General features: G+C 44.2%; 1 protein-coding gene and 1 pseudogene across 2 annotated transcripts; both read right to left on the reverse strand.

Moving 5' to 3' along the window:
- Window positions 1–878: 878 nt before the first annotated feature.
- On the reverse strand, window positions 879–1,714 carry LOC123431185 (annotated as a pseudogene).
- A 2,012-nt stretch (window positions 1,715–3,726) lies between these two features.
- On the reverse strand, window positions 3,727–10,315 carry LOC123428346 (disease resistance protein Pik-2-like). Of its 2 annotated transcripts, none has more exons than XM_045112547.1 (5): window positions 10,013–10,313; window positions 8,386–9,323; window positions 6,498–8,136; window positions 4,672–4,710; window positions 3,727–4,077 (listed from the first exon to the last, which is right to left on the reverse strand). In XM_045112547.1, the coding sequence occupies exons 2-5, from the start codon at window positions 9,246–9,248 to the stop codon at window positions 4,024–4,026; spliced, it is 2,595 nt and encodes an 864-aa protein (XP_044968482.1). In that variant the 5' UTR covers window positions 9,249–9,323; window positions 10,013–10,313; the 3' UTR covers window positions 3,727–4,023. The 2 variants fall into 2 exon arrangements, 1 of the variants encoding a protein (XP_044968482.1); XR_006622533.1 differs by lacking the exon at window positions 3,727–4,077 and having other exon boundaries at window positions 6,498–6,611; window positions 6,709–8,136; window positions 10,013–10,315.
- Window positions 10,316–27,149: the final 16,834 nt, after the last annotated feature.

Below are 27,149 nucleotides of genomic sequence, written 5' to 3' on the forward strand. Positions count from 1 at the left end.
ACGAGTACTCTCCTGAAACCATCTTAGGTAGTTGTTGAACGCAAGCGGACAATGCTGGCGGTGCTGGGTTCATTGCGCACTCGAAGCTGCCTGCACACTTTGCTCGAACATAATGACATAGTTCTTATGATGCTTATGCCAATCCTTGATCTTTCGCTGCCTCCTCCTATCCAAACTGCTTTTAACAAAACCCATCAGTAGCTCGCACAACACTAAAAACAAAACTCATCTGTACTTCTTTATTGTGCATGATTTTGTTACCTGTGAAGCTGTGTGTCGGTGTCCACCCACTCCGGCGGGTGTGGCTGAAACAACCCAAATTGATGCATCACACGATGCGGGAGATGAAACTCAACCGCCCAATTGCATATAAGGGGACAACACATTAGCCAAAGATGTTTTTCCTGCAAGCATAGTGGATTGAGCTCGAACGTGTGTGCATCACCAAAGTTTGGCCCGGCACCATATGGCTGCCATTCCACCTACAACACAACATAAAAGGCACAATTCATTTTACTCACAACATAAAATATGGAAGTCAACTCTAAAACCATCTTACCTGCTCGGGGGTAAGCAGATCCATCTCGTTGGTGTATTGCTTGTACAATAGGTTCACTTCGCTTGCCACCTCCGATACCAAGTCCCACTTGTAAGCCCATGTAGGAAGCCGTACAGGGTTGTCGTGGTCATCCCAGGTATTCCACTTTGAGGTTTTAGGGCGTCCAACAGGAAGGCGTTCCCAACTCCATACTGAAAGTAGGAGCATACAACCACCAACTCCACCGTCCTTTGTCGACCTGCGACAAGCATCGTCCAACTACAAGTAACAACAAACATGCATCAGTTTAGCAGAAAAGGACAACAGAGAGTACTTACTATTAACAATTTATTACCTGCCCATACAAGTAAGCCAGTGTGGCCGAGCCCCAACTGAACTTGTTGTCAAAAACAGTCAATGCCTTCAGCCACATCCATGGAGCATTCTTGTCAGTGCCGTCAGCGAAGATAGTCCTACAGATGACGTACCACATGTACACACGAGCATACCTCTGGATCACCTCGTCATCTGCATCCTTAGGACAATGAGCAAAGTTGGCGGCAATCCAAGTGAAAGGAGCGCCGACCGGGACTCTATCTTTCTTCCCTCCATCTTCTACCTCCGGCTCCTGAGGCGACATACCAATAAGGGCCTCCATTTGTTGCCGCCATCCCTCGGAATCAGTGCTCATACAAAGAGGCTTCCCCTCGATCGGAAGTGCGGTGATCATGGAAACATCTTGAAGAGTAACTGTCATCTCTGCGGTCCGGAGGTGAAAACTATGTGTCTCCGGCCTCCACCGATCAATAAGTGCAGTGACTGCCGCAGCGTTCAGATTGGGCGTTGACCGACTCACAAGCTGAATAAATGGAAGGAGTCCTATCATCTCGATGTATGGTGTGTACCGCTCATCGTACTGCATTACAGACGATGCCCCGTGAGACCGGATCTTCAAGGGCATAAGCTCCTGCAAACAGATAGGAGTAAGTGATATCATTACATTTTCATCTTATTAAATACATGATTTTTTATCATATGATCTACTTACCATTTTCTTCTCCGACATCAAATAGGCCCGGTGTTCAGCGTCATAAACATCATTCAAAAGCCACACCATCCTACAAATCACAAAAAATACTCATATTCAAAAAAATACTCATCTACTAATCCATTCATCTACATATTACTCATATCCTAACTACTCATATCCTAACTACTAATATCCTAACTACTCATATGAATCTACTCATATCCTAACTACTCAAATTCTAAGAACTCATATCCTAACTACTCATATCCTAACTACTCATATCCTAACTACTAATACTAACTACTCATATGAATCTACTCATATCCTAACTACTCATATGAATCTACTCATCTACTCAAACAAAAACCTATTCCATTTGGATACAAGGATGGGAAACGGAAGAGATTACCTAGTAGCCAACCTTGGGGGATCAATCCAAGGAAGAAATGACCAGATCTGAAGGGGATGGGGGAGGGGATTCAGGCTTGGATGAGAGCCAGCCGCCGCCGGTTTGAATGGGGGAGGGGAATGGGGAGGGGGGCTGGCCCGTGGCTGTATAAGTCAATGTGTGGCGCCTAAGCGTTCGGCGCCACACATTACAATGTGTGACGCCTGAGGCTTAGGCGTCACACGGCCTGGGGGATGGGCCCTCCCTGCCAGGTGGTTGGGGCGTGTGGCGCCGAACCGCTAGGCGTCACACAGTGTAGTGTGGCGCCTAGGTGTCGGGCGCCACACAAAAGAGTCAGAGGGGTGAAATATTTCCCCCGAGGGGTCACTCTGTGCGTTCTTTCCTCCCAGGGGTCATTTTTGTCAATTTTGCCGGACCAGGCCCATATCTGTGAACAGGGCTGTGGGAAAAAAACTCAAAAAAACAAGGAAAACCAATCGCTTGCCGCTTTAGTATTGTTTATTATTATTGATAATGGACACACCAGTCTATTGACTTCTTGTAAGTGCAGCACACACATTCAAAAGACATTTCTCATTGTTTTCTAAAACAGCAATACAAATCATTGTAATTACATGAGACAAACAGTCATGATGCAATGCCTGCATAGTGATGTTACTGATGAAGTGTATTTAGTGGGACATAGCAGTACAGAAAGATAAGTGCATACAGTTTTCTTTTTTTGAAAAAAGATTATCCCTGCCTCTGCATCTAAACGATGAATGTAACCGTTTTATTAATTATTTTATAAAGACTTTACAAAGTAGTACACCAGGTAGTCTGAAGTCACCATCTTAGCAATATATGTCGCTACTCCTATCCACTTGATGAAGGATGTCGATAGTCCGAGCCTAATACCAAATAGACATCGCACAAATGACTAACATCTAAAGTCGGAGGCTCCAACCAAGACACATACTAGGCTTCAGGCACAAACCGATCTGACGCACTCTCATGTGTCTCGCCGCCAACTTTCATCAATCCATCTCCAGAGCAGAAACTAACGCATCGACCTTGCCATGCCTCTCTGCCATCAAAGCCACCATGACGCCAGACAACATCCACCGTCCTGTGCTCGTCCATCAAGTCGCATCCACCGCTGATACTCCGCTGCACCATGCCACCAAGATTCGCCGTCGTCAATGCAGTAGATACAACACCACACCACCTCCTCATCCCGATCGTCGCCAACGTCTTCCCAACAATGTCCACCATCCACACAGTTCTCAAGACGGCACCTTCAAGAAGAAAACGACGTCGAAGGCGCCATCGCCACCTACCGCAGTTAGAGCTTTCACCCGGGAGACAAATGCCATGGTGGAAGTAGAAGCAAATCTGATGAGCATCTCCATGGAGAAGAAAAGAGCGCCCTCAGGCGTCGGTGGATGAAAGGCCACACTAGGGATTTCTCCCGATCTGAATCATTCACCTCCGGGCGAACCTGGCCACCAGGCACCCATAGATCAATCACAACTTCAAGTGATGGCAGAGTTGGAGTCAATGCACCCCCTAAAGCACGCTAGCGAGAAGAACCCGTCATGGGTCTAAAGTAAAGTGACCCTCACAAACTGATCCAAATGCTTCCCAAACTTTATCAAGTACTCCCTCTGTATCTAAATAATTGTAGTTGACTAGTTCTTCCTAACTACAATTATTTAGATACAGAGGGAGTATATAGCAGTATAAAATTATCAATCTTAGAGATTCATATAGGGCTTACAAGTCATATGCTTGTTAATAAATGTTGACAAAAAATATTCAAGTAATAAAACGACATATTATCCAACAATTCGCTAACATAAAAAATTATAATAATCTATGGTGTATTTTCAGCATCAAAATCCAGACAAAAAATCAATATGATGGAAAATAACAGTTGTGCAGTCTGTATTTTGGAACAGGAACACGTAGACCGCTTCAGCTGAGCCCTGCAGTTTATCTCCTTGATGTCAGTGGCTTCATTTCCAGGAGCAAAGACAGGTTTATGTAAGCTTCCACAGCTACCACTTAGCTCTGATCAAGGACAGACCGGCTGAATAATTCTACCCTCTGCTTCTTCAGCTGAACAAATGACACAATTAGGTGGGTTCTAGACCAATACAATATTTGCAAAATTTATTTGAATCCACAAAAGCATGTGTAGACACTACATAGTAAGGTGCTGGTACTACACTATCACCCTTTGTGAGTAAGTGAAAAACAAAAGATTCATTTATCACGCATGTTATCGTTTCCTTCTTTGAGTGAAGTGAGATCCCTTGCATGCTTGAAAAAAAAAAGATGTCGGTGTTGTGAAAAATTCCGTATCGGGTAATAAAATTTATCAATTGCTAAATGACTACTGTTACAATAGCAAGCCTTGACAAATAATGGCGAGAGCCCACGTTCAATTTTTCAGAAAGTTAGTTCGGCGCATAAAAGGCTAGCCATATAAGATTAACATTTTTTTCAATTATTAAGGAATTTTCAAGTATAAAAATAAAGCTAGCCGTAGAAGGCCAACAAAAGCCTACTATCTGTGCATGGGGTTACAAGTGTTGTGTTCTGTCCTTGATCAGAAAGACTTTGTTTCGAATAAAAAAGCATCTTCTCCATTCGAATATAATATAATTGTCTTAATTTGGATGTAATGTTTGGGAGGATGTTGAATTGTACCTCTAATCTGAATTTCACGATGAAATCATCAGCTTGTTCCTGTCACAATAAAAAAAGAAACATTATAAAGTTTCGTAGTGTCTATGTTTTAGTGTGATCAGCAGAAAACATTTCAACAAGCAATCAACATTCAACAATATATCATGACATTCTGGTTGCGCATGTGTACTTGGTTAGCACCGACGCATGCGTACTTGGTTAGCATCGATGTGTCAATATTATGTGACGAGTAAGAACTTAACACTCTATGATACCCTACATACCTCTCCTCGAGCGAATGATGAACACTTAATCTTAATCTTGCATTGATCCAGAAATATGTGTCCATGTAAGCACGCAAACCGGAACATGTTTTAAACAGAATGTAAATAAATTTCTCATCATAAAAGACGTACTTCTCTGATTATCCCATATATGCTATGTCCAGAAATATATTTTCCTTCATGCAAACGTAGCCATGCTTCAATGGTACCATTTGGCCATATAAACATGCTATGTGTAGCAAGTTTTTAAAAAAATGTAAACATATTTTATTATCTCGTCGTAGTATATATATTAAGGACTGTTCCAATTACTCTCATATACACGTCATATATAAAATATGATTTCCTTCAGACAAACGTACATGAGGCTTCGATTGCAGAGTGGCTTCGGCGCGGCCCCAAGCGACAACGCGTCATCCTGGTGGCACCTAATCTAGCAGCAGCCTGTAGCCGAGATCGCTATGGTGCTTTGGAGACAAGATCAGAGGTAACGGCAGCTAATCAGTCATGGCCGTAGCCATCACTGACACAGATGTTCTAACAGTTGGGAAATCCGTCAGAGATGGAGGGTATTTTGCCCATCAATAATAGGTGTTTGTAGCAATGGTAATCACGTGTTGGCTTAGTATGCAGCCAAAAACAACTTTTGTTTGGACGATGTGCAAAGTCTAGTTAATATTGAATAGTCTCTTATATCCAATAAGATGTAATATTAAACTCATATTATCTAATTACCAAACACGTTATGGTCGAAATTTCCCACCACATAGGCTTAGGAGTTAGGAAAGGGTGGTTCGACTTCGTTTTGGCCAGTTGATCCCAGTACAGTTCGTCACTATAGTATCATATAAATTCATAATGGAAATTGCATTAAAAAAATACAACGTCAATCAAAACTACAATTAGTGAACTTATAAAGTAAATGATATAATATAAAATTAGGAAAAATTACTAGATGGCTAATATTTCAAATGCATAAATAAGTAATGTATTAAAATAAAATTATATAAAGATTAAAAAAGAAGTATGGCATTTTGGTGACCAAGCTCCATGGAGCCCTTTATTTTTGAAAATTTTAAAATTCAAACTTTTTGACTTCAAAAATTTCCAAAAAAAATTATGCAACTATACAAGGATGAAACATATATGTGTGTAAAAATTCAGGATGAAATACCTTCAAATGCAAGCTGTACAAAAAAGACAATTTTCTGGACTTTGAGGATGAATAGTAGCATGTGTTAAAAAGCCTCAGATTTGTCTTTTTTGCACAGCCCTCATTTTAACATATTTTATCCTGAAAATTACACGCATGTACATTATGCCTCCATGTATATCTGTAAAAAAAATTCAAATTTTTTTGAATTGTAAAACTATGGATTTTGGCGAATGTTGAATTTTGGAAAAGAAGGCCTCCATGGAGCTCGGTCTCTCCAAAAGCAATTTTCGTTAAAAAAGAACAGAAGTAAGCATATACTTTCACTAATTGCATATAAGGTTCAGAAATATGCACAAAGGTAAAGAAACATATACATGTTGCTTAAAAGTGTGAATCAGTATAGTTACCTCAGTTGTTTTGGGGAATTCTAGTATGGGCTTGTTTAGATTCATATGGATCTCTTTATCAACTACATTTCTCACATTTCGCATCTCCTCATCGGTGTTTTTGCCTTCGTGGAACTGAACATAAATATACTCAAGCAAAGAGAGATTCTCTAAACCAAATACAAAATCACCAAACTGAAGCAATGTGCCCTTCACATCTTGGAAAACTAACCACATGCTATGTAGACTTTGCATGGCTCCTCGTGCAAACTCCAACTCCATGGTGTCACTCTTGACACTAAACCTTGTTAGACACCGAAATGGATAGCCACTGTCAATAACCAGCCGTTTGTTTCTGGATTGTGTAGGTTTCTTCACTTGTATGTGCAGTTCACTGAGAGACGGTATGCTCCCGAGAACTTGAAGGTCTTCCTCTCCCAGTGTTTCAAGTGTGATACTTAGGGACAAGAGGGAACTCATGGAGCACATCCACCTTGGCACTGCACAAACAACACTATCAAGCATGTGGAATAACAATAGTTGTGTTAGTTGAATAAAGGTTGACGGCAGCTCTTCTGCTATTCCAGTGGACCTGATGTCCAGCACATGCAGAAATTGCAGATTGTTAACCCCTTTCGGGATCTTCGTGATGGATGTACCCTTTAAACTCAGATATCTCAAGTGAAACAAACTGCATATATCCTTCCAATGATTGTTATCCACTTGCTTGCAGTCAGTTAAATCCAACACACGCAAAACTGGAAAACCAGAAAGTGCTGGCAAGAAATTGAAGGCTGGACTACAAACAGTAAGTGACCTCACATGGGACAAGGTCATGGTGGGCAACTGATTAGCAACTTCTTCAATGTTGGTCTGGACAGACAGTCGGCGGATCTTACTTGGTAGATCCACTCGCTGCGGAACACCGACTGTTGTTAGGAAATTCTCCTCGTTCGACAAGGAAGTGATGAGGTCACGCACCATATCATGTATGCGACAAGAGTGCACTTTATTCCCATTGTCGATTTTTACAGGTTGGACCAAACTTTTATTAATGAGCTGGTTGAAGTAATCCTCTCCTACTTCATATAAGCTTCTTCCATGTTCTTTCTTCACAAAACCTTCCCCCACCCATTTCCATATTAACTGTTCAGTTTGAATCTCATAATCCTCTGGATACAGACTAAGATGTAGTATACAAGTCTTGAGGTGTGGAGGTAGATCAGAGTAACTGACGGATAATATCCTTCTCATGTTCTTCAGATCATCATGACCATTGTCTAGCCCTGAACCCATAGATTTGTACACCTTGGACCAATACTCATGTGTATGTGATCTTTCTGTTTTACTGGACAGCAAGCTACCTATTGTAATGATAGCCAACGGCACTCCACCACATCTTTGTAAAATTTTCTCAGATATTTCAAACAATTGATTAGGTGGTGATTTGTTCTCGGTCTCATATATTCTTTGGTGGAACAACTTTCTTGAGTCAACAACAGAAAGAGGTCTCAGCCGATATACACCACCAGCTTGCTGCGCAACATCAAGAATCCGAGTTGTTGTGATTACTCTACTTTCATATTCATTCTCAGTCAAGGCATACTTGATATTTTCCCAGACGGATTTATCCCATATGTCGTCAATAACAATCAAGTACCTTCAATTAATAACCAAATACATATATTATAAGGCTATTTAAGTTCTCATAAATTGAGCAGAACTGAGCTAACTTAAATGGCAAAGCAAGTAAAAAACTTGAGTGTTCTGCACTACTGCAATTTCCTTGTGGCATGCATGTATGAAACATTGGGGAACACATATTTGTTATAATATAGTCATCTACCATTTATCCCAAAAGATCGAGGAGATATAATAATAATATACATAAGAATATTCACATGGGTACCTCTTGTTTCTAAGGAATGTTCTTATCTCACTGATGAGCTGTTCTTCGCCCCATGATGACTCATTAATGCTCTGGTACGTCTGCTTGTCAAGTTGATGGAGCAAGCTCTTGAAAATCTTCTTTATGTTAGGATTAAGAGACACCGAAATAAAAGCTGCACAATCAAATTGCGGTGTTTGTTTTTGTGGATCGACTTGCCCTTTCAGCTTCTGATACACTGCATTGGCAAGGGTTGTCTTGCCTAGTCCACCAAATCCAACAATAGAGACCACCTTCAGCTGTTTCTTGGAAACCTCATCTCCCTCCTTTAGCATCTTGAGTACCTCAAGGCTCTTCTCATCAGTGCCAACAAGCTCTGTGGCCTTCCTATACAAGGTTGATAGGCGAAGGGCATCAATAGTTGGACCAGTTGGCTTGGCAGCGGCCACACTGTCAACCTTGTACCTATCACGCCGCTCGCTGACTTCCTTGATGCGGCTCTTGATGTCTTTGATATCGATGCCGATATTGTGGCGAATCTTGCCCTTGGTAAGCAGGCTGATGCTCTTGTCAATGAAGTTCCTGAAGCTATGGGACTTCTCTTGTCCATGGGTTTCGATATGAACCATGAATTTGTCGATGCTATCTTCAAGGTCGTATGACAGGTCTCTCACAGCCTTGGCCCAAAGCTTGACTTGGATGTCCGGTGGCTGGTCAATTGGTGCCTCAGAAACCTTGATGAGAACTGCCTGCATGCTCTCCATCTCGGCTTTGAGAAACATGATCTCGCCCCTGACACCCCTCTGAAGGTTGTATTCCTCTGTGATCAGGTCGGCGAGCTTGGGCAGGAGGGTACCCATCGCTCCGGTTACGACCTCCGCCATGCTCGGACGCGCACAGTAGCTCAGCCTCTCAGCTGGGGGTGGTGTCTGACCAAGCTTCGTCTTGTACAACACAACCTAAAGGGTTGCAATATGATTAATTAGTCAGGATGGTAGAGTCAAAACCTCTGCAGGACATTCAGACCACCGTCCTCGCGGCTGAACAAAAGGCAGAAGGAAGCAGTGACTTCACCGATTAGGGAAATTTTAGGAACCTGCAGCTCCTTGTTAGTGTCAGAGCAATAATGTGTAGCATTCGCATGTTGCATAACATTTTTTTGTTGTTGCAATTATTGCATAACATTACTTTCACGGATTTTTCTATTTAGGAAGATCGATCCTAAACACGATTAAATAGCAGCAGGTGTTTCTCAAGTTAACAATTAGTATTCCCACTGTAAAGTAATTTAAGACTTTTTTTTCTTTCTAAAAGGTCTTATATTACTTTTTACAGAAGGAGTGGTTTTTATCGGAGAAAATTCTGGGGAACAGCAGCAGTAGCTCAGCCTATGTTTCAGAGTAGATATATGCAGCAATCTGATTTATTTATTTACTGTTGGTAAATGAATCATTTAGAAAAGGAAGGGTATCTGTCAACAATAACATGACAGATTAACAATACTTGGCATAGTTTCTAAGTAGAATGATGAAACTTAACAGCATCCTCAACACGATTAAGCTAAATAGTAAGAATAGCAACCAACTTGGTTTATCACGATTCCGAGAAACTTTTACGCAAGAGGAAAAGAGAAGGAAATGGTGATTACCTAGAGAAGGCCTCTTGCGTGCGAGTTCTTCCAGAATCCAGATACGCTGAGTACTCACAAGGACGGCCACCTTGGTAAACAAAAATTAGACCGAGCTCTTGCCACCTTGTGCCCTGACCGGCGCCGGTGACCTCCGCTGGATCTCACGCTGAGGAGAGGGGGTTGGAGAGCGAAGGGCAAGGAGAAGGAAGCGGACGGTGTCGCGGCCAAGGGGTGGAGGCCTCTGCTGGATCTCACGCTGACGAGAGAGCAAGTGAGCAGTGTCAGTGTGCACTGATTGGGGACAATTTTTTGTGGGAAGAGAAGAGACTGGATAGAGATGCAGAGAGTGACGGTTCAGACCAAAGATGCTTTTCGCATTGCGGCAGTAGATGGTGCCTGTCCTTTTCTGTCCCTTTTAAGACGTCCAGCTCATTCTTTAATAATTAGTCTCACAGCTAGGCGATGCTTCCCACGTCTATTCGTCAATATAAGAGCATGGTTAATAATACGTATAAAAATCGAATATAAAAAGTTGTCGTGTCATATAGAGTTAAGCTAATAGCCGGCATATACAATAGTATATTTTAGATGTGTACTATTTTAATAGTAGTTGACCCACCTTACAATCTTACAAAGTGTCGTGGATCTCGTGCTGCAGCTGGCTATTCATCAAGAGCTCGCTTCTCTTCTCTCTCCTTCTCTTTCTCCTCCAAGTAAGTAAGGGTATAATATTCTAATCCTTATAGCGTGCTTATGTTACCTTATTATCTTGCTCTAAGTGCATTTCTAATTGATCTCCTATAATCGGTCAACAAAGTAAAATTTTGGTTTTCCCTACTAACCGACACCTAGCGGATCCTCCATCTCTCGCGCGTCCGCGTCGCCACTACATATTTGCTGGCGCGCCTCCCGTCGGTCCCCCGCTAGCCCCGCCGCTACCTCGTTTCATCCCTTGCCCTCCGTCGCCGTTCTGCCCGTAGGTCAGCCCGTCGGTCAGCCCGTTCGGACCCCGCTGTCGTCGCCGGAATCAAGGTGAGACGTCGTCGCCGTCGCCATTGTTGATTCGTCTGATTTCTTTCGAGTCACTTCTTTTTCTAGCGGCCGTCGCATCCAACCTTACTTGTGCATCGCTGCAGGTCACTCGTCGCTTGTGCACCACCATCGCACCCGAAGTGTTTGACGAATTGCCTAGGTGAACTTTTTTTGTTTGTTTCTCTTTGAACCGAGCCATTTGGATTGAACCGAACCGTTTGGATTTTTAGATGAAGAGGTTGAGGGGGATGGCGTTGAAGGACTCGTAGTTGGAGATATTATCCCGCCATATGACCCGCCCTAAGAGGCCGGGTCAAGATGGTGACGGCTCAACGTTCATATTCAGGATGGGCCCTGACCTACAAGGCAGGAGGCGCAAGGCGGTTTACCAACGAGAGCCGGCAGCGGCCCAAGACACAAGGATGGCGGGTCATGGCCCACAAGGGAGAAGGTTGTCACGGGTTTCCTTGCTTAAGGAGCAAGGCGAGTTAGAGACATAACAGGTCACGGATCATAATATGACCCGGACACTTGTAAACCTAAGGGTCTCGATCTGTATATAAAGGCGAGTCTCCAGGGCTGGTAGACTTAAGTTAGAATCAATCAAGAGTTAGGTTAGGCGAAACCGCAACCTTGTAATCGATTTCAACATCAATACACACAAAGCAGGACGTAGGCTTTTACCTCCATCGGAGGGGCCGAACCTGGGTGAACTCGTCTCTCGTTCCTGTTCAACCCCTTTGAGTCGCCACATAGTTGCGATGACTTCACCACTAAGTCCTTTCACGAGGACATCTGTCATGACAAAACCACGACACTTGTCGTCATCCGAAGAGGAGGGAGAAGACGATGATGACTTTGACACCATTTTAGGCATGATTTTCAATGATGATGTTCAGCGGCTGAGGAGAGGATCACAATTTGGCCGCATACACATCAACCATGATAGAGCGGAGAACCATGCCAAGATTATGAAAGATTACTTTGATCCAAATCCAACCTATCCGGAGAAGTCCTTTTGCCGATGCTTTCGGATGCACACAAGTATTTTTCTAACCATTGCATAAGCCGTTGAGATATATGATAACCGATTCAAGCTCCGAAGAAATGCATGTGGAGAGATCAGTGCAAGCCCTCTGGTGAAATGCATTGAGGTTGTTCGAGTCTTGGCATATGGGTGTTCTACCAATGCAATTGATGGATATGTACGCATTGACGAAGATACAATCTTGGAGGTTGTTCGAAGGTTCACCAAAGCCGTGATCGTTGTCTTTGGCCCGGAGTACTTGAGAGCCCCAACCGAGGAAGACACCAGAGGCTCATGAGTGAGAGTGAAGCAAGAGGATGGCCACAGATGCTTGGATCACTTGACTATACGGAATCTTTACAGATTGCTATAGATTGTTCTGTTTTAAACAAATTATGTTTTGCTTGCATAGTTTGCTTGTTTCGATGATGCTATGAATTATATGGGGCGTATAAGTCATGGATAAGTTAGAATACAGTACCTATTATGCAATTATAAATTAAGAATCAATTTATAACAGTACCTAAAGTATGCAATATGTTTCTTATACTAATGGATCTCACGAAGTTTTGTTGAGTTTTGTGTGATTGAAGTTTTCAAGTTTTGAGTGTGATCGCGACGGACCATGGAATAAGGAGTAGCAAGAGCCTAAGCTTGGGATGCCCAAGGCACCCCAAGTATTATTCTAAGGAAGACTCAAGCGTCTAAGCTTGGGGATGACCCGGAAGACATCCCCTCTTTCATCTCAAACCATCGGTACATCACTTGGAACTACATTTTTGTTCATCACATGATATGTGTTTTGCTGGGAGATTCGTTTGCTTTTGTTTGCTTTTACTTTCAGTTTGTCACAATCATCATGTGCTTCACTTATATCTTCTGAGCTTGGCAGTTGCTCTAGTACTTCAGTTGTATCTTTTCGAGCATGGTGGCGTGTAGATTTTATAGAAATAATTTGCTCTCGTTCTTCACTTATATTTGTTTGAGAGCTGAATAAATAATGACAGTAACTTGCATGCATCATAATACTAGTCCAAAAATAATAGGCATTCAATGAATGATAATCAAAATCATCATGTAGCACACATAAAGAAATTTTGAGTTAATGACATTGATATGGTAATATGAAAAAGGTGTAAGTCCATAATTGTTGATTCATATAAGTGTAGGGATTAAAGGGGTGTTAACTTGTTGTTCATCTAAATATTAAAGAGGCATGGTGATTATGTGTGAGCATTCTTAATCCTCGTTAAAATCCTAGTGTTGTCTCGAGTCGGGGGCGCGCGGCGGTTAACTCCTACCAACCCCTCCCTCGGGGCATGGGAGTAGTGCTTTGATGTGTGATAAAACTAATAAAATTCACAATAAGTATGTGAGTTCTTTATGAATAATGTGACACCTTGGACATACGCATCTTTACCTTCTCATATTTTCTAGCCTCTTCGATACCGTGCACAACCCATTCTCACCTCGAGGATTGGTGCAAATTTCGTTGGTGCATCCACACGCCGCGGCATGATACACTCTCTTGCACATAAGCCTCATTTTATCTTCCTCAAAACAACCACCATACCTACCTATTATGGCATTTTCATAGCCATTCCGAGATATATTGCCATGCAAATTCCATGGTCACTTCACATGACTAGTTCGTTCATCGTCATATTGCTTTGCATGATCATATAGAGCTGACATAGTATTTGTGGAAAATCCACCTTCCATCATGTTTTTGATACATATCACGCTAGATCATTGCACATCCTGGTACATTGCTAGAAGCATTCTCAGAGAGTCATATCTTCCTATCAGTTCTCCATATTGAGTTGGAAGTAAATAAAAGTGTGATGATCATATCCTTGTTAGAGCATTATCCCAGTGAGTAAAGGATGATGGAGACTATGATTCCCCCACAAGTCGGGATGAGACCCGGGACGAAAAATAAATAAAATGAGGAAGGCCAAATGAGCCCACCATATATAAAAAAATAAAAAATATTATGAGGGAGGCAAAAAGAAAGAAAAAAGGGAGAAAATCCCACCATATAAAAATGAGAGAAAAAGAGAGAAGGGACAATGCTACTATCCTTTACCACACTTGTGCCTCAAATTGGCACCATGGTCTTCATAGTGAGAGTCTCCTATGCTATCACCTCCATATGCTAGTGGGAATTATCTTATCATAACAAACTTGGCTTGTATATTCCAATGACGGGCTTCCTCAAACGCTCTAGGTCTTCATGAGCAAGCAAGTTGGATGCACACCCCCACTTAGCTTCAGTTGAGCTTTCATACACTTGTAGCTCTAGTGCATCATTTGCATGGAAATCCCTACTCCTCGCATTGACATCTATCGATGGTCATCTCCATAGCTCGTTGGTATGCCAAGTTGATGTGAGATTATCTTGTCCACTTTTTACCCCTTTGATATCTACCACCATATTCTATTCCACATATATGCTATGTCCAATGATTCACGCTCATGTATTGTGTGAAGAATAAAAAGTTGATGCATATTGAAAAAGTACGATCCAATTGCCTAACTTGAACAACGTGGCTCGTAACATTTGTATTTATGTGGTGAAGACAAAGTCATGCCTTGCTAATACAATAGAGATGAATAGGGGGTAAACATCCTTTTAGGATCGTATACTTTGAAAATCAATAATTGTGTTGCTCATACTTAATAAATATTATTACGTTGTTGTTTGTTAATTCATAATTTCTCAATGATCATACATACAAGAGATTACATTATGGATAGCATTTCACATCAAAAATTCTGTTTTTATCATTTACCTACTCGAGGACGAGTACGAATTAAGCTTGGGGATGTTGATACGTCTCCAACGTATCTATAATTTTTTATTGTTCCATGCTGATATATTATCATTTTAGGATACTTTTTGGGCATTTATATACCAGTTTATAATATTTTTGAGCACTAACCTGTTGACCCAGTGCCCAGTGCCAGTTCCTGTTTTCTGCGTGTTTTTTCCTTTGCAGGTTTACCCTACCAAACAAAGTCCAAATGCCACGAAACTTTAATATGATTTTTTATGGACTATATGAAGACCTGCAAGCATTGGAAGTGGACGAGAGGCCACACGAGGGAGGCACACACCAACAGGGAGCAACCAAGGGCTTGGCTGCGCCCTGATGGCTTGTGGCCCCCCTTGATGCCTCCCGACGTCCCTCTCTGGCCTATAAATTCAAAAATATTCCAAAAACCCTAGGAGCACTCCCAAAACACCTTTCCCGTCGCCGCAAGTCTCTGCTCTGACGGGAGACCATCTAAACCTCCGTTCCGGCGATCTTCCGGAGGGGAGATCAATCACGGAGGGCCTCTACATCAACCTTGTAGCCCTCGGCATGATGTGTGAGTAGTTCACCACAGAACTACGAGTCCATAGGTAGTACCTAGATGGCAATCTCTCTCTCTCTCTTATGATCTTTAATACCATGTTCATTGCATCTTCGCTTTGATCTATCCGATGTAATCACTATGTATGGTGTGTTTGTTGGGATCCGATGAATTATGGGTTTATGTTTGGATTATTCATGAAAATTATTTCAGTCACCTCTTATTATTGTGATTATTAATTGCATGATCATCATAGCTTCGTAATGCTCTCTAATCTATTGAGATAGTTTGGCCAACTAGATTAATATTTCTTCACTCGGAGTGGTGCGTTGTAGTAGGTTCAACCTGGCGAATTTCTATATCCCAATGACAGAAGGGTACAAGATGCTTCTTTGTGTTGCTGCTACTAAGGATAAAATGATGGGGTTTATTCATATTAATTGAGTTTAGTTTGTCTACATCATGTCATTGTTCTCCAAGCATTACTCTGTTTTTACTTAATACATAGAGAGGCAAGCATAGAAGCGCTCTTGAAGTGGAGTAATAGTAATAGGTGCAGGCAGGAGTCGGCCTATTTGCTTATGAACGTGATGTTGGAAATATGCCCTAGAGGCAATAATAAATTAGTTATTATTATATTTATTTGTTCATGATAATCGTTTATTATCCATGCTATAATTGTATTGATTGGAAACACAATACTTGTGTGGATACATAGACAAAACACTGTCCCTAGTAAGCCTCTAGTTGACTAGCTCGTTGATCAAAGATGGCCAAGGTTTCCTGGCCATAGGCAAGTGTTGTTACTTGATAACGGGATCACATCATTAGGAGAATCATGTGATGGACTAGACCCAATCTAATAGACGTAGCATGTTGATCGTGTCATTTTGTTGCTACTGTTTTCTACGTGTCAAGTATTTGTTCCTATGACCATGAGATCATATAACTCACTGACACCGGAGGAATGCTTTGTGTGTATCAAACGTCGCAACGTAACTGGGTGACTATAAAGATGCTCTACAGGTATCTCCGAAGGTGTTCGTTGAGTTAGTATGGATCGAGACTGGGATTTGTCACTCCGTGTGACGGAGAGGTATCTCGGGGCCCACTCGGTAATACAACATCACACACAAGCCTTGCAAGCAATGTGACTTAGTGTAAGTTGCGGGATCTTGTATTACGGAACGAGTAAAGAGACTTGCCGGTAAACGAGATTGAAATAGGTATGCGGATACTGACGATCGAATCTCGGTCAAGTAACATACCGAAGGACAAAGGGAATGACATACGGGATTATATGAATCCTTGGCACTGAGGTTCAAACGATAAGATCTTCGTAGAATATGTAGGATCCAATATGGGCATCCAGGTCCCGCTATTGGATATTGACCGAGGAGTCTCTCGGGTCATGTCTACATAGTTCTCGAACCCGCAGGGTCTGCACACTTAAGGTTCGACGTTGTTTTATGTGTATTTGAGTTATATGGTTGGTTACCGAATGTTGTTCGGAGTCCCGGATGAGATCACGGACGTCACGAGGGTTTCCGGAATGGTCCGGAAATGAAGATTGATATATAGGATGACCTCATTTGATTACCGGAAGGTTTTCGGAGTTACCGGGAATGTACCGGGAATGACGAATGGGTTTCAGATGTTCACCGGGGGGGCAACCCACCCCGGGGAAGCCCATAGGCCTTGGGGGTGGCGCACCAGCCCTTAGTGGGCTGGTGGGACAGCCCAAAAGAGCCCTATGCGCATTGGAAGAAAAATCAAAGAGAAAGAAAAAGGAAGGTGGTGGGAAAGGGAAGAAGGACTCCACCTTCCAAACCAAGTAGATTTCGGTTTGGGAGGGGGAGACCTTCCCCCTTAGGTTCGGCCGACCCCTTGGGAGTCCTTGGACCCCAAGGCAAGGCTCCCCCCTCCTCCTCCTATATATAGTGGGGTTTTAGGGCTGATTTGAGACAACTTTGCCACGGCAGCCCGACCACATATCTCCACGGTTTTACCTCTAGATCGCGTTTCTGCGGAGCTCGGGCGGAGCCCTGCTGAGACGAGATCATCACCAACCTCCGGAGCACCGTCACTCTGCCGGAGAACTCTTCTACCTCTCCGTCTCTCTTGCTGGATCAACAAGGCCGAGATCATCGTCGAGCTGTACGTGTGCTGAACGCGGAGGTGCCGTCCGTTCGGCACTAGATCGTGGGACTGATCGCGGGACGGTTCGCGGGGCGGATCGAGGGACGTGAGGACGTTCCACTACATCAACCGCGTTCACTAACGCTTCTGCTGTACGGTCTACAAGGGTACGTAGATCACACATCCCCTCTCGTAGATGGACATCACCATGATAGGTCTTCGTGTGCGTAGGAAAATTTTTGTTTCCCATGCGAAGTTCCCCAACAGTGGCATCAGAGCCAGGTTCATGCGTAGATGTCTTCTCGAGTAGAACACAAAAGTTTTTGTGGGTGGTGATGTGCGTTTTGCTGCCCTCCTTAGTCTTTTCTTGATTCCGCGGTATTGTTGGATCGAAGCGGCTCGGACCGACATTACTCGTACGCTTACGAGAGACTGGTTTCATCGCTACGAGTAACTCCGTTGCTCAAAGATGACTGGCGGGTGTCAAGTTTCTCCAACTTTAGTTGAATCGGATTTGACCGAGGAGGTCCTTGGATGAGGTTAAATAGCAACTCATATATCTCCGTTGTGGTGTTTGCGTAAGTAAGATGCGATCCTACTAGATACCCATGGTCACCACGTAAAACATGCAACAACAAAATTAGAGGACGTCTAACTTGTTTTTGCAAGGTATGCTTGTGATGTGATATGGCCAACGATGTGATCTGATATGTTGGATGTATGAGATGATCATGTTGTAATAGTTAATATCGACTTGCACGTCGATGGTACGGCAACCGGCAGGAGCCATAGGGTTGTCTTTAAACTAACGTTTGTGCTTGCAGATGCGTTTACTATTTTGCTAGGATGTAGCTTTAGTAGTAATAGCATGAGTAGCACGACAACCCCAATGGCGACACATTGATGGAGATCATGGTGTGACGCCGGTGACAAGAAGATCGTGCCGGTGCTTTGGTGATGAAGATCAAGAAGCACGTGATGATGGCCATATCATGTCACTTATGAATTGCATGTGATGTTAATCCTTTTATGCACCTTATCTTGCTTAGAACGATGGTAGCATTATGAGGAAATCTCTCACTAAAATTTCAAGACGAAATTGTGTTCTCCCCGACTGTGCACCGTTGCGACAGTTCTTCGTTTCGAGACACCACGTGATGATCGGGTGTGATAGACTCAACGTTCACATACAACGGGTGCAAAACAGTTGCACACGCGGAACACTCGGGTTAAGCTTGACGAGCCTAGCATGTGCAGACATGGCCTCGGAACACATGAGACCGAAAGGTCGAGCATGAATCGTATAGTTGATATGATTAGCATAGAGATGCTTACCACTGAAACTATTCTCGACTCACGTGATGATCGGACTTGAGATAGTGGATTTGGATCATGTACCACTCAAATGACTAGAGAGATGTACTTTTTGAGTGGGAGTTCTTAAGTAATATGATTAATTGAACTAATTGTCATGAACATAGTCTAATGGTCTTTGCGAATTACGATGTAGCTTGCGCTATAGCTCTACTGTTTTTATATGTTCCTAGAGAAAATTTAGTTGAAAGTTGGTAGTAGCAAACTTTGAAGAGGATTGTCCTCGTTGCTGGCAGAAGGCTTATGTCCTTAATGCACCACTCGGTGTGCTGCACCTCGAGCGTCGTCTGTGGGTGCTGTGAACATCCGACATACACATTTCTGATGACTACACGATAGTTCAGTGCAAAATACTTAATGGCTTAGAAGCAAGGCACCAAAAACGTTTTGAGACGTCACGGAACATAAGTGATGTTCTAAAGAGATGAAATTGTGATTTCATGCTCGTGCCCTTGTTGAGAGGTACGAGACCTCCGACAAGATTCTTTGTCCACAAAGTAAAGGAGAAAAGCTCAATCGTTGAGCGTGTGCTCAGATTGTCTGAGTACGACAATCACTTGAATCAAGTGGGAGTTAATCTTCCAGATGAGATAGTGATGGTTCTCCAAAGTCACTGCCACCAAGCTGTGAGAGCTTCGTGATGAACTATAACATATCGAGGATAGATACAATGGTCCTTGAGCGATTCGCGATGTTTGACACTGCGAAAGTAGAAATCAAGAAGGAGCATCAATAGTTGATGGTTTGTAAAACCACTAAGTTTCAAGAAAGGCAAGGGCTAGAAGGGATACTTCGTGAAACGGCAAAATAGTTGCTGCACTAATGAAGAGACCCAAGATTAAACCCAAACCCGAGACTAAGTGCTTCTGTAATGAGGGGAACAATCACTGAGGCGGAGCAACTCTAGATACTTGGTAGATAAGAAGGCTGGCAAAAGTCGAAAGAAGTATATTTGATATACATGATGTTGATGTGTACTTTACTAGTACTCCTAGTAGCATGAGGGTATTGGATACCGGTTCGGTTGCTAAGTGATTAGTAACACGAAATGAAAGCTACGGCATAAACGGAGACTAGCTAAAGGCGAGGTGACGATACGTGTTGGAAGTGTTTCCAAGGTTGATATGATCAAACGTCGCACGCTCCCTCTACCATCGGGATTGGTGTTAAACCTAAATAATTGTTATTTGGTGCTTGCGTTAAGCATGAACATGATTGGATCGTGTTTATTGCAATACGATTATTCATTTAAAGAGAATAATGGTTACTCTATTTTCTTGAATAATCACCTTCAATGGTTTATTGAATCTCGATCGTAGTGTTACACATGTTCATAATATTGGTGCCAAAAGATACAAGTTAATGATGATAGTACCACTTACTTGTGGCACTGCCGCTTGAGTCATGTTAGTATAAATTGCATGAAGAGGCTCCATGCTGATGGATCTTTGTACTCACCTGATTTCGAATCACTAGTGACATGCAAATCATACCACATGAGCAAGGCCTTGTTTTCATTGAGATGAAATAAGATAGTAACTTGTTGGAAGTGATACATTTTGATCTATGCAGTCCAATGGGTGCTTAGGCACGCAGTGGATATCATTATGTTCTTACTTCACTGACAACTTGAGTAGATACAGGAGTATTTACTTAATGAATCACAAGTCTGAAATATTGAAAAGTTCAATTCCGTTTCAGAGTGAAGTTCGTCGTAACAAGAGGATAAACTGTCTACGATATGATCATAGAAATGAATATCTGAGTTACGAGTTTTGGTACGCAGTTAAGGCAATGTGGAAATTGTTTCGCAGTTCATGCCACCTGGAACATCATAGAGTGATGATGTGTCTGAACGTCATAGCCACGCACTATTTGGTATGGTGCATGCTATGATGTCTCTTATCGAATTACCACTATCGTTTATGGGTTATGCATTAGAGAGCGCATTCACTTTAAAATAGGGCACCGCGTATTTCCGTTGAGATGACACAGTATAGACTGAGGTTTAGAGAAATCTAAACTGTCGTTTCTTGAAAGTTTGGGGCTTCGACACTTATGTGAAAAAGTTTCAGTCTGATAAGCTCAAACCCAAAGCGGATAAATGCATCTTCATAGGATATCCAATACAGTTGGGTACATCTCCTATCTCAGATCCAAAAGCAAAGTGTTTGTTTCTAGAAACGGATCCTTTCTCGAGGAAAGGTTTCTCTCGAAAGAATTGAGTGGGAGGGTAGTAGAACTTGATGAGGTTATTGAACCATCACTTCAACCAGTGTGTAGCAGCGCGCAGGAAGTTGTTCCTGTGGCGCCTATACCAATTGAAGTGGAAGCTGATGATGGTGATCATCGAGCATCGGATCAAGTTACTACAAGCCTCGTAGGTTGACAAGGTCGCGTACTACTGCAGAGTGGTACGGTAACCCTGTCTTGGATGTCATGTTGTTGAGCAACAATGAACTTACGAGTTATGAATAAAGCAATGGTGGGCCCGGATTCCGACAAATGGCTGGAAGCCATGAAATCCGAGAGAGGATCCATGTATGAAAACAAAGTGTAGACTTTGGAAGAATTACTTGATGGTCATAGGACTATTGAGTAAAAATGGATCTTTAAAAGAAGACAGACGATGATGGTGATAAGTCACTATTAAGAAAAGCTCGACTTGTCGCAAAGATGTTTCTGACAAGATCAAACAAGTTGACTATGACGAGACTTTCTCACTCGTAGCGATGCTAAAAGTCTGTTAGAATTATGTTAGTAGTTGTTGCATTATTTATGAAATATTGCACATAGGATGTCAAAACATTGTTTCCTCGACGGTTTCCTTGAGCAAACATTGTATGTGATACAACCAGGAGGTTTTGTCGATCCTAAAGATACTAGCAAGTATACAAGCTCCAGTGATCCTTCAATGGACTGGTGCAAGCATCTCGGAGTTGGAATATACACTTTGATGAGATGATCAAAGATTTTAGGTTTGTACAAGGTTTATGAGAAACTTGTATTTCCAAAGAAGTGAGTGGGAGCACTATAGAATTTCTGATAAGTGTATGTGGTAGACATATTGTTGATCAGAAGTAATGTAGAATTTATGTAAAGCATATAAGGTTGTTTGAAAGGAGTTTTCAAAGGAATACCTGGATTGCGCTACTTGAACGTTGAGCATCAAAGATCTATAGAGATAGATCAAAAGCGCTTAATGAAAGTTTCAACAAGATGCATGCCTTGACAAGTTTTTGAAGGAGTTCAAAATAGATCAGCAAAGAAGGAGTTCTTGGTTGCGTTGTAAGGTGTGAATTTGAGTAAGACTCAAAACCTGACCACGACAGAATAAAGAGAATAAACGAAGGTCGTCTTCTATGCCTTAGCCGTAGACTCTAAAGTATGCCATGCTGAGTACCGCACCTGATGTGTGCCTTGCAGCAAGTCTGTTGAGAGGTACGGAAAGTGATCCATGATTGAATCACTAGCAGCGGTCAAAATTTATCCTTAGTAACTGATGGACTAAGGAATTTTTCTCGATTATGGAGGTGGTTAAAGAGTTCGTCGTAAAGGGTTACGTCGATGCAAGCTTTGACACTAATCCGAATAACTATGAGTAGTCAAACGGATTCGTATAGTAGACTAGATATTTGGAGCATTTCCGAATAGCACGTAGTAGCAGCATCTATAAGATGACATAAAGATTTGTAAAGAACGCACGGATCTGAAAGTTTCAGAACCGTTGACTAAAACCTCTCTCACGAGAAAGACGTGATCAGACCCCAGAACTATATGGGTGTTGGATTCGTTGGAATCACATGGTGATGTGAACTAGATTATTGACTCTAGTGCAAGTGGGAGGCTGTTGGAAATATGCCCTAGAGGCAATAATAAATTAGTTATTATTATATTTCTTTGTTCATGATAATCGTTTATTATCCATGCTATAATTGTATTGATTGGAAACACAATACTTGTGTGGATACATAGACAAAACACTGTCCCTAGTAAGCCTCTAGTTGACTAGCTCGTTGATCAAAGATGGCCAAGGTTTCCTGGCCATAGGCAAGTGTTGTTACTTGATAACGGGATCACATCATTAGGAGAATCATGTGATGGACTAGACCCAATCTAATAGACGTAGCATGTTGATCGTGTCATTTTGTTGCTACTGTTTTCTGCGTGTCAAGTATTTGTTCCTATGACCATGAGATCATATAACTCACTGACACCGGAGGAATGCTTTGTGTGTATCAAACGTCGCAACGTAACTGGGTGACTATAAAGATGCTCTACAGGTATCTCCGAAGGTGTTCGTTGAGTTAGTATGGATCGAGACTGGGATTTGTCACTCCGTGTGACGGAGAGGTATCTCGGGGCCCACTCGGTAATACAACATCACACACAAGCCTTGCAAGCAATGTGACTTAGTGTAAGTTGCGGGATCTTGTATTACGGAACGAGTAAAGAGACTTGCCGGTAAACGAGATTGAAATAGGTATGCGGATACTGACGATCGAATCTCGGTCAAGTAACATACCGAAGGACAAAGGGAATGACATACGGGATTATATGAATCCTTGGCACTGAGGTTCAAACGATAAGATCTTCGTAGAATATGTAGGATCCAATATGGGCATCCAGGTCCCGCTATTGGATATTGACCGAGGAGTCTCTCGGGTCATGTCTACATAGTTCTCGAACCCGCAGGGTCTGCACACTTAAGGTTCGACGTTGTTTTATGTGTATTTGAGTTATATGGTTGGTTACCGAATGTTGTTCGGAGTCCCGGATGAGATCATGGACGTCACGAGGGTTTCCGGAATGGTCCGGAAACGAAGATTGATATATAGGATGACCTCATTTGATTTCCGGAAGGTTTTCGGAGTTACCGGGAATGTACCGGAAATGACAAATGGGTTCCGGATGTTCACCGGGGGGGGCAACCCACCCCGGGGAAGCCCATAGGCCTTGGGGGTGGCGCACCAGCCCTTAGTGGGCTGGTGGGACAGCCCAAAAGAGCCCTATGCGCATTGGAAGAAAAATCAAAGAGAAAAGAAAAAAAAGGAAGGAGGTGGGAAAGGGAAGAAGGACTCCACCTTCCAAACCAAGTAGATTTCGGTTTGGGAGGGGGAGACCTTCCCCCTTAGGTTCGGCCGACCCCTTGGGAGTCCTTGGACCCCAAGGCAAGGCTCCCCCCTCCTCCTCCTATATATAGTGGGGTTTTAGGGCTGATTTGAGACAACTTTGCCACGGCAGCCCGACCACATATCTCCACGGTTTTACCTCTAGATCGCGTTTCTGCGGAGCTCGGGCGGAGCCCTGCTGAGACGAGATCATCACCAACCTCCGGAGCGCCGTCACTCTGCCGGAGAACTCTTCTACCTCTCCGTCTCTCTTGCTGGATCAACAAGGCCGAGATCATCGTCGAGCTGTACGTGTGCTGAACGCGGAGGTGCGTCCGTTCGGCACTAGATCGTGGGACTGATCGCGGGACGGTTCGCGGGGCGGATCGAGGGACGTGAGGACGTTCCACTACATCAACCGCGTTCACTAACGCTTCTGCTGTACGGTCTACAAGGGTACGTAGATCACACATCCCCTCTCGTAGATGGACATCACCATGATAGGTCTTCGTGCGCGTAGGAAAATTTTTGTTCCCCATGCGACGTTCCCCAACATGTGATGCCAATATACACATGATCATCGCCGTGAAAATCGCATAATTATTCGTTGTTCTATAATTGTTCAAAAGTAATTTGTTTACCCACCATATGCCTTTGCCATGAGAGATGCCACTAGGGAACACTAGGCCCCGGGTCTATTCACTTATATATTTACAAGTGCTACTACTACCTTGCTGCCATTATTTATGTTTTATTTTATTTTCTAATTTACAATTATCAACAATTATAAAAAATTATCTACACACCTCATTTTCTTGCAAATAATGAGATCACGGGATTGACAACCCTCTTGCCCGTGTTGGGTGCAAATTGTTTGTTTCTTTGTGTGCAGTCATTGAAGACAGTTGAGGATTGGTATTCCTATTGGTTTGATAAACCTTAGTTTCATAATTGAGGGAAATACTTACCCTCATTGTTCTGCGATAACCCGTTCCTCTTTACGGAAAACCCAACGTAGATCACAATCATCACGCGCGCTCCTCGCCCTCCATGGTGGCCATATCCTCGTAGGCCACCTGGGCGGCCCTCATGTTGGCCGCGGGGGTGTTGTAGGTGGGAAGACTGCCGCCTAGGATCTCAGCGACCACGTGGCCGCGGTTGCGGACCTCGCCACGCCGGCTGGGCTCGTCGCCAGTCGGGGTAAGGCCGTAAGCGGAATTGTATTCGCGTTGTGTGGACTCCATCGGGCGTCGGGCGGTCGCGAGGGAGGTTGCCTCTGCGAGGAGCTGCTCGCGGGCCGCCTCCAGCTCGGCCGTGGCGACGGCCGGATTGGCCGACGACGTGATAGGGGTACTGAGTCCCCGAAGAGTGGAGCGGAGAGGGTCAGAGGTGCCTGGACGGGCCACGGTGGCGGCCGCCTTCGCCTAGGCCCTGGTGCGAGATACCACGGCAGCTACGTCCGCCTGCACCCTGGTGCGGCCAGAACTCATGGAGGAGCCGATGACCATAACCTCCGCGAAAACGCGGAGGTCGTCGGCGCCCCTCAAGGCGATCGCCCCCGCGAACGATGGCGGGTCGGAGCAGTCGAGCACCTCACGAGCGTACTCGTCGAAAGTTGGCGCGTCGATGAGACGCAACCCACCAAAGAGCGTGCAGAGGCCGGCCGTCGGCGTCCCGCCGGACGTCGTTGTATCACGGCTCGTCGGAGAGGACGGCGCCGAGGCCTGCGAAGCAGGCAGATCCGAGGCTCAGTGCCGCGGAAGCTTCCACGGAGGAGAGCTCCACGGGTGTGCTGATCAGACCGGACGTGAAGCGCCCGACGGAGTTGGCGAAGGGTCCCGCCCGGAGCGTGACTCTGACCGGCGCCACGGACGGCCCCATGATGGGTGTCAACTGTCGTGGGTTTTCTCACAACAGATGCCATGGGGTGGCTTATCGAGAGTGGATGGGGCCTAAGGACGCCAACGGGCTCCGGGAACAGGATTGGGAACAAGCGGTGCGAGACACACGATGTACCCAGGTTCGGGGCCCTTCGTGGAAGGTAACACCCCTAGTCATGCTAGTCTGGTTGATGAACCGAGTGGGTTACAATGTCACTCCTTGAGTTGTTGGCTAGAGGAGAAAGGAGCTGCTTGCTCTTCTTGCCTCTCTACGCGTCTGTGTGTGTGTGCGCGATGCTAGGTGGAACTAGCCGACCCCCTGCATGAGGAGGCTCCGGGGGTTTATAGCCCAACCCCCTAGCTTACAATATGCATATATGGCGTAGGGGGACCCGGCTAGCAGCCTCCGAGCCGGTCAGGGGTCCCACCGACCGAGGGGTCTTGTCGCTTGTTGGGCCCGCCGGCTGAAGGGTCCCATCGGGAGCCGGAGGGGTGGACCCGCCGGCCGAGGAGTCTTGTCACTCAGTGGCATAGGCTGCATAGTGCGGCGGCGTCTTGTGGCCGCCCACCGTGGTCAGCAGCGCGGGGTGGCTCCACGGGGTTTATAGGCCACATGGGAGCAGTTAATCAAGTGATTGGAGGGGTGTCATCGTTGTGCCGCCTCGCCCCATCGCGGTCGGTTATGGTCAGCGGTACGGCCGCCGGTGCCACAGTCATACGCTCGTTGACCAGCGGTGCCTGCGTCGCTGTAGCCACGTCTCGCTGATGCGTCCGTGCTGCGCCGGACAGGGTGATGTGAAAGGTGCCGACCCGCCGGCTGACGGGTCGCCAATGAGCCGGATGGCGGGCGTCCTCTGTGCCGGCTCGCACTGCTTAGCCGGCCAGGGGCAACTGTCCTAGGGGGGAAGCGTCCGCCCCACACTGTTTTAAAAAGTGGGTGCAGCCCGAATGATACCCCGGGGTCCCCCCGTCACAAATCTTGAACAATTCTTGCAATTGACTGATTTGATCATAGACTTGTCTGTTATAGAAAAAGATAAATGGCAATACATGGGTCACCTAGGCAAAATTTCTTCAATGAAGGCCTATAAGCAGCTACTGGGAGAGCAAGAGGGGAATAGTTTCTTCAAGCAAATCTGGAGATCCAACAACAGACTTAAATAAAAAAATTCCTCTGGTTAATACAGCTCATAACAACATTCCTACAAGATCACTATTAACCAGAAGAGGAA

This window comes from Hordeum vulgare, chromosome 2H (genome assembly GCF_904849725.1).
Source record: "Hordeum vulgare subsp. vulgare chromosome 2H, MorexV3_pseudomolecules_assembly, whole genome shotgun sequence".
Lineage (NCBI taxonomy): Eukaryota > Viridiplantae > Streptophyta > Magnoliopsida > Poales > Poaceae > Hordeum > Hordeum vulgare.

Bases quoted from the DNA above. Each gene is read 5' to 3' on its own strand.
- LOC123428346 (XM_045112547.1), bottom strand. From the start codon at position 9,248: ATGGCGGAGGTCGTAACCGGAGCGATGGGTACCCTCCTGCCCAAGCTC. The intron at 8,137-8,385 runs GTACCCATGTGA...TATTAATTGAAG, and splicing joins ACATTCCTTAGAAACAAGAG to GTACTTGATTGTTATTGACG. The intron at 4,711-6,497 runs GTAACTATACTG...TTATTGTGACAG, and splicing joins AATTCCCCAAAACAACTGAG to GAACAAGCTGATGATTTCAT.